At 33.4% G+C, this 8,115-nt stretch overlaps 1 protein-coding gene and 1 long non-coding RNA gene across 2 annotated transcripts; one reads left to right on the top strand and one right to left on the bottom strand.

The window, feature by feature from the left end:
- The first annotated feature begins 80 nt into the window (after positions 1-80).
- LOC130449973 (uncharacterized) lies at positions 81-5,453 on the top strand. Its single transcript, XR_008910518.1, has 3 exons — positions 81-146; positions 204-552; positions 4,293-5,453. It is a non-coding gene; the product is annotated as an uncharacterized LOC130449973 (long non-coding RNA).
- Positions 5,454-6,112: 659 nt separating this feature from the next.
- On the bottom strand, positions 6,113-7,369 carry LOC130449185 (uncharacterized). The gene has a single exon (XM_056786866.1). It carries the CDS (start codon positions 7,367-7,369, stop codon positions 6,113-6,115), a length of 1,257 nt encoding a protein of 418 aa, XP_056642844.1.
- Positions 7,370-8,115: the final 746 nt, after the last annotated feature.

Here is an 8,115-nt window from a genome sequence, read left to right as displayed (position 1 = left end):
ACAATCCTATGGAGATAGTGACATGTGTATAAATAAGATGTTGAATTGTGTTGGAGCCAGTCTCTTCCACTGCCAGCAAGAGAAAAACCAGCTCTGAAGAACAAATACTAGTATCTGTTAAAAAATTGTGCCCTAACAAAAAAAATGTAAGTATTTTTTTTTTTTTCTTGTGGGTTACGCGCTCTCTCTCTCTCTCTTTTCAGATGGATTTAAAAAAAATTAACGCAACGTCTCTAATTACAGAGAGAAAACCAATAACAAAAATACAAGATCTACCTTTGAAATCTCTGAGGGCTATAAAGAAGGCAAAAATAGTCAATTCCAAATTCGGAGAATCAGTTTTATTGGATTTAGATGAAGAAGTAGTGTTTTTACCGCAAAGAGTCACAAGTGTCTACAAACCAGTCATTGAAGAATTTGAAAAGGAAAAATACGGAATTATATTCAAGGGATTAGTGGATGTTGGAAAAAATCAACGGCTAGCGTCATTTGAAATTGAGGAACTATAGACGTGCCTAAGACACCCACAGAGAGAGAGAGAGAGAGAGAGAGGTGAGTACCATGAATATTGTAAAAAAATCTGAAAATTTACTGCAAGTCATTAAAAATGTCAGAAAAATATTGTTTGATAAGATAACGGATAGAGATGTGGAAATTTGGTTGAATCGATTGAAAAAACAAATTAAAGTATGTAATTTGACAATTAAAAAAGGAGGACTGCATGTAGGTACAATTAGGAAATTACAAACATACATAGGACATTTCAAACATTTTAAACAACTTATTTCAAATAGGAATATAGGTATGGGGCTGAATAATAAACTGAAAAATAGGGTTAAATGGGAAAATGTAGCTTCTGCATTTACAAGCAGAATTAAAACCGGACTTATAGTAAATTTATATCATAAGGACTTAACGCAATTTTTAAATGATTGTCAAATAATTTTTAAAAATAAAATAAGGGAAATTTTTAGGAAAAAATATTCTGTTGTTAAAGTTTATGTTTGTTTTTGTGGAGAGTTCATTAAAAAATCTGGTGAAAATGAAATTTCTAGTTTTCATTATTTTATGACTAAAAATTCTATTATCGATGTATCGACCGATATAGAGCGATGGTTTTTCGAGAACGTCAAAGATAAAATTAATTTTAAATTATCAGAATTTCAAGAGAGGGACTCTGGTTTTGCATTAAGTAAAATTATTTCTTTAGAAGTAAATATCAATAAATTTGAAATTGGAAACGGCTCATCTTATATTAAACTTCCAGAACCTATTCAAAAAAAGCAAGGATGCATAAACATTAAAAATTCTGACCAAGCATGTTTTTATTGGTCAATTGTTAGTGCTTTGTACCCAGCCAAAAATCATAAAGAACTCACTTCCTCATATCCATATTATAGCACAGTCTTGAATACACAAGACTTGGAAGCTCCGATGGCCCTGCATCAAATTTCAAAGTTTGAAAAATCTAATAACATTTCCGTCAATGTCTATGCCTTGGATTTAATTGAAATAAATAATAAAAAACCATTTTACAAAGTATATCCAGTAAGACTTGCTAAATCAATACACGAGAAACATGTAAATCTTTTATTAATTCAAAATACATATTTTCCAAAGCTAAACGATTATGAAGCACCTCCTATAGATAATGACAATTCAGAAATCACATATCACTACTGCTGGATCAAAGATTTGTCACGTTTAATTAATAGTCAGTTAAGTAAAACTACATATAAAAAATTTATTTGCAATCGCTGCATAAATTATTTCAGTAGTGAAAGTAAATTGAATGTCCACTTGAAATTATGCTCTGAATTAAATAATTATAAAATGTCTTTTCCAAAATATGAATCTGTTAGTTTTAGAAATTATATATACAAACAAACTACGCCTTTTGTAGTTTATGCCGACTTTGAGTGCATGCTAGAACAATTTACAGATAAAACACTATAAGACAAATAAATATCAAAAACATATAGCATATAGTGCTGGTTACTATGTAAAATGTAGCTACAACGAAGACTTGAGTTTTTTCAAGAGCTACAGAGGTAGAGATTGCATGGATTGGTTTGCAAATGAATTATCGAATTTAGCTGAAAGTATTAAATCAGAAATTAAAACTATTACACCTTTGGAAGAAAAACCAGATTTACGTGTGGCAACAATGTGTCACATATGTGAAAAGGATTTTTCCTCTACAGATATTATTGTTAGAGATCACGATCATTTTACGGGGAAGCTTAGAAATTTTGCACATCAAGCATGCAATTTAAATTTCAAAAAACTGTATGTTGTACCTACAGTTTTCCATAACTTAAGTAACTACGATAGCCATTTCATCATTTCGGAATTAAGTAAAAGAGGAAACATCAGTTTACTCCCCATAAATAAAGAAAAATACATTTCATTTACACTTAACGATTCAGACACAAATATAAAATTTCGATTCATAGATTCACTGAGGTTTTTGGGTGCTTCCTTGGAAGAATTGGCTGCTACATTGAATGATAATGATTTAAAAATTTCCAAAAGAGAATTTAGTAATTTAAGTGTCGAACAATTTAAATTAATAGCCAAAAAAGGGGTTTTCTGTTACGATTTTATAGATAGTTGGGAAAAATTAAATACTTGTGAACTACCACCAATAGAGGCATTTTATAATAAATTGGAGGATAAAAACATCAGTATTGAGAAGTATTCTCATGCTCATGCAGTGTGGAAATCATTTGGTATTGAAAATTTGGGTCAGTATTCTGATCTGTACTTAAAGACCGATGTTTTACTTTTATCAGATGTTTTCGAACAATTTCGAAGAAAATGTTCAATTACTTATGGTTTAGACCCTGCATGGTACTATACAATGCCTGGATATACTTGGGACTGTATGTTGAAATATGTAGGATGTAAATTAGAGTTATTGCATGACGTAGACATGATCATGTTTATCGAGAAAGCAATTCGAGGAGGAATTTCGGTTTGTAGCAGTAGATTATCGAATGCTAACAATAAGTACATGTCTGAATATGATTCTACAAAACCCTCAAAGTACTTACTCTACCTGGACATCAATAATTTATACGGGTGGGCTATGTGTGAACCGTTACCATACGGAGGATTTGAATGGTTAGATAATGAAAATTTTGATGTTATGTCTGTGGCAGATAATTCTTCCGTAGGATATATATTACAAGTAGACTTGGAGTATCCACATGAATTACATGATCTTCACAAAGATTTTCCATTTGCTCCCGAACACCGCAAGCCTGTAGGCTCAAATTATTCCAAATTAATGACAACGCTTTATTGTTAAAAAGAATACACAGTTCACTATCGTAATTTAAAACAAATGTTAACCAACGGTTTGAAAATTAAAAAGATACATAAAATTCTGAAATTCAATCAATCTGCATGGCTGCGGCCCTATATCGAACTAAATACTCGATTGAGGGCTGCAGCTACCAATGACTTTGAGAAAAATTTATATAAATTGGCAAATAATGCTGTGTTTGGAAAGACGATGGAAAATATACGGAAGCACCGAATTGTAAAACTTGTTAAAACCTGGAATGGTCGATACGGCGCCAAAAATTTGATATCTAGTGTTAGGTTTCATAGTCGAACAGTTTTTAATGAAAACCTAATTGCAGTAGAACTCACTAAATCAGAATTGGTTTTCAATAAGCCTCTTTATGTTGGTATGACAGTTTTGGATTTGTCGAAGCTGTGTATGTATCAATTCCATTATGATTACATGATTCCGAAATTGGGTATTGATAGATGTAAATTAATGTACATGGACACAGACAGTTTTGTGTATGAGCTCATCTGTGATGATGCATATGAGGAGGTGCTAAAAGCTGATTTAACAAAATTCGATACTTCAGATTACCCCATCAATAATAACTATAATATTCCACAGGTAAATAAAAAAGTTCTGGGAGTTATGAAAGATGAAAACAAAGGCCAAATTATGACTCATTTTGCAGGCTTGAGGTCTAAAATATATTCTTTTAAAGTTCAATCAGGTGCAATAGTAAAAAAGGCAAAAGGAGTTCGATATAATGTAGTAAAAAACAAAATAAATTTTGAAGATTATGTAAACTGTTTAAATGATTTCAAAGAAAAAATATTACTCAACGCTGTATTAGGTCATATGCTCATAACGTATATAGCATAGAACAGACAAAAATTGCGCTAAGTCCTCATGACGATAAAAGATATTTGATTACCAATAGTTATGATACGCTGCCGTGGGGTCATTATAGTATTCCAGACTTACTCTCTTGTAGATAATGAACTCCTCAACATTAATGGAATTATGAATCATAAAAATTTGTGAAACGATAAAGTCAGCAGCCGATTTCGCAGAGCAATCCCCTCTTCCTCGGAAATTGTGAAAAAATTTCCTGTTTACAAATGGAATGCGATGATAAAAGAGGCTGAGAGTAATCCAAACAAATTGGGGAGATATGTTTGAAGAATCTACTTACTGCGTATGATCTAGTGGATATTGGCTTCCACAATATCGTATAAATGTTTGTAAATCATGTTATTTTGTATTTATTACGGCCCATAAATATTTAAAAAAGAACATTTTTGTTAATTATGATCACTGTCATGAAGTATTTGATGGTGAAGAAATTGTTGAATGTGTATATCAAGAAATGTCCTATTGGTGTCAGAGTTGTTTTAACAAAGTCTTATTCATGATAAAATCACATGAGTCCTGTATTAATAATTCACATGAGATGCCTAGAAATAATCGTTTTGATGATTCTGATATAGACAGTGACATTGATACTTTTGAGGCCGCTATGCAGTAAAAACAATATTCATGGAATGTATCTCTCTCTCTCTCTCTCTCATAAATGTTGAATATTGTCTTATGTTTTCTTATAATAAAATTATTTTTAAAATTCTTGTGTTTTTTTTTGTTAGTTTCCAATATATCTTTATGTAATAGCAGTAAAACAATATTCATGAAATGTATCTCTCTTGTCGTTGCGTCAAACGTCACATCGTTACGTCAAACGTCACGTCGTTACGTCAAACGTCAAGTCGTTAAGTCAAACGTCAAGTGCTGCGTCAAACGATCATCAAACGTGTCTACGTATGAGAATGTTCTCTTTCGTAATATGTCTTCAGAAGAGTACAGACGTCGAATTGAAGAGTTTATTAATAGCATTGGTGAATTAAAGAAAGATATTGCTTTCTACGGAGATAAAAGTGAGGTTATGAAACAAATGCAGAATCTTAGTTTATTTGATAAGAAAGTGACGTGGAGCAGTCTTCACTGGGGGGTGCCTGAAGAGGTCCATCAGTTGGCCCGTAGACTGCCGCAAACTACTTATCCGTTAAGACGTATTCAACCTACACCATGTTCAACAGAACAGAAGGGGATATAAAAAATGAAATTAATTCTGTTTTTGCTATGTCATGTGTAATATTAGTGGCTGTATTTGTTTTAATTTTAAAAATTATTTTGAAAATTGTAAAACGAAAATTCCAATCTTTATGTAATATAAAAGTTGATGAATATACAGAGTGTTTCATTAAAACCCATATTTTAAAAAAAACTTTATTTATAATGGTAATACAGTATTTAAAAACCAGTGACGGAGACGTTGTACATTTCTTTCAGTACATGAAAATAGTCCAGATGCGTGACAGGGGTTTGGATCTTGAGCAAAGTTTCCAGTTTCACAGGGTGTACCATCAAATTTGCAAACGTCAATAATATGTGGAAAAATACCGAAAATGTGACATTTCTTTTGCAGAAACTCGACTTTTTGTTGTCCTCGAACGTAAATGTAGTCTGCGGCATACAATAACTTGCTTTCTAATATTTCATTTACTTTAGAATATTCTACATCTCCTGAAGAGTATCGAATGCCGTGCACATTTCTTTCCAAGTATGATGTGGTCTTTTTGTCCTCGTTACTTAATGTAGAAAACGGTTGCGGTGGTAAAAATATGTAATGTGAACTTTTGAAGCCAATTTCTATGGTGAGCTCTTTGGCAACGAAAAGACCGTCTACGACAAAACCTTGAATGTCTACAAAAGCTACTCTCATGTTGACGTCTGCTCGAACATTAACTCACACAACATCTAGTTCAAGCTTTTAACAATTTCGGTGAGGGGGAAGTATTCCATTACACAATCGTGAATTATGATGCAATAGACTTTGGTATTTTCGGGGAAACCTATGTTTGCTTCAATGTCAAGTTTCACATCGACTGTGGATGCCTTCATGCTTTCCTCCTGTTTTGAATAATCGATAACAAACAATGCTCGTTTCTTGAAAGAAGAATAATCCAGCAGGGGGCGCTTCTGTGTGGAGTTTGCGTAGTTGGGATAGAATTCAGTATAGTTAAAATAGGCTTCATTGTAATCATTTTTAGCGAAATCCAATTGCATTCTTTCATTGGGCCAATAATCCCCATTAAGTGACAGTCTTATACTTTGTACGTCGGCATTGTCAAATAAAGTCGGGTCAGCTGTACTCAAGTTACGTTTGCCGGTTTGAAAGAAAACAATAACAAAACGAGGTCTTTCAACTGAAGTGGATGTCTTGACAGCCCAAACTTCATGTCTTGCTCCTTTGGTAATTGAGGGTAATTCGTGTAACTCCCACTTCCTAAATGGAATAACTATAGGTTGATCTTTTTGAATGGATTTCATGAGATTTAATTTTATGTCGTCATTAGGAAAGATATGTTTAACTTTTAGCTCAACGCTTGTAATGTTTATTTTAGCTGTTGTAGTGGAGAGCGTTCCAGAGACATTCTTTTCAGTAATATATAAGCAATCATTATCATTTCGTGCCCGAACTAGTCGTATTGTTTGACGCCCACATGTAATCATTGAATAATCGTTGAAAATGCTGAAAATATGTTTGAGAGGTATTTGAAGATTGAAGGACTTGTCGCTAACATTCAGAATAGGATCTTTCGGGTAATTCCAGCCGGCTATAGCCATATGATTGGAATCTTCTTGGTTATAACAAGTCATAGCACGTACGGCACTCACTATTCCAGGATCCCGAACTGTTTCCATTTCCCTGGCACTTTCACTGTACGTACATAAATCGAATAGAAAGGCTCCAACATTATTTGCTAATTTTACGTCACCAGCTCCGTGTATTTCAAGCGAACCTTTAATGCACAACAAAGTTTCGCTCATTGCAAAGAACGAATCAACCTGATTAATGCTAAACTCCACAATGTCACTACAATTGAATGACTTTATAAATGGAGCATAGGTTCTGTATTCAGCCTTTCGAATTGAATCGTCAAACATCGGCTTACGGTAGATATCAAACATTGGAGGCATGTTGTCGTTTTGGCGTTGACGTTTTCCATACATTGTTGTCATTTTTTTTCAATTTAAAACCCAACGATTGCAGAACCAATTTGTTTGCGAACGTGAGTTGCTTAAGCTTTGATGGTAGCTTATCTAATGAAGTTGAATGCTCTGTAGACTGTCTTTTATGATTTATTATTAGTCCCATTTGCTTCGCGCGCTCTAAGCTCCAACACCAACGTACTTAGTTCTCCACGAAAGTTTACAGGCTGACCGTCTTGGTCTAAAGCGATGACGGTGATATTGGTTATTTCACGTTGTGGTATAACAGGTAAATAGAGCAAATTATGAGGAATTTCGTCTATGGAATATCCTGGATCCACTTGTATGACGAATTCGTATATAGTATGAGCAGGTCTGTTTGCATCGAAGGCTCCAGTGGTAATGTTACAATCGAAGCGAATACTAGATACTTTAATGATTTTGACGGGGAGATCTGACGAGTGTATTTTGTTTGCGTCGAGTATTTTCGGTGAAAAACCCAAAATTCTCCCAAGACTATTATCTTCTTTGAATGAAATTTTGTATTTACTGGAAATTTCACATTTCAACGTATTGTGATTGGGTTTTAGTGAAAATATACCCTCTGGTCTAGTTGAATTGTCCACACCCAATTTATCTCGTATAAACGCTTCAAGATCGGCAATTTCGTAACATCCTGTGGGAAAATCAAAACTTTGAAGCTTGCCCTTGGTATCGTAGTAGTAAAACTTACAATTTTCAATATTTGGTATACTGTGATAAGAATG

This window comes from Diorhabda sublineata, chromosome 10 (assembly GCF_026230105.1).
Source record: "Diorhabda sublineata isolate icDioSubl1.1 chromosome 10, icDioSubl1.1, whole genome shotgun sequence".
Taxonomy (NCBI): Eukaryota; Metazoa; Arthropoda; class Insecta; order Coleoptera; family Chrysomelidae; genus Diorhabda; species Diorhabda sublineata.
This window is presented reverse-complemented; position numbering and strand designations above follow the sequence as displayed.

Coding starts and splice junctions, on each gene's coding strand:
- LOC130449185 (XM_056786866.1), bottom strand. CDS start 7,369: ATGTATGGAAAACGTCAACGCCAAAACGACAACATGCCTCCAATGTTT.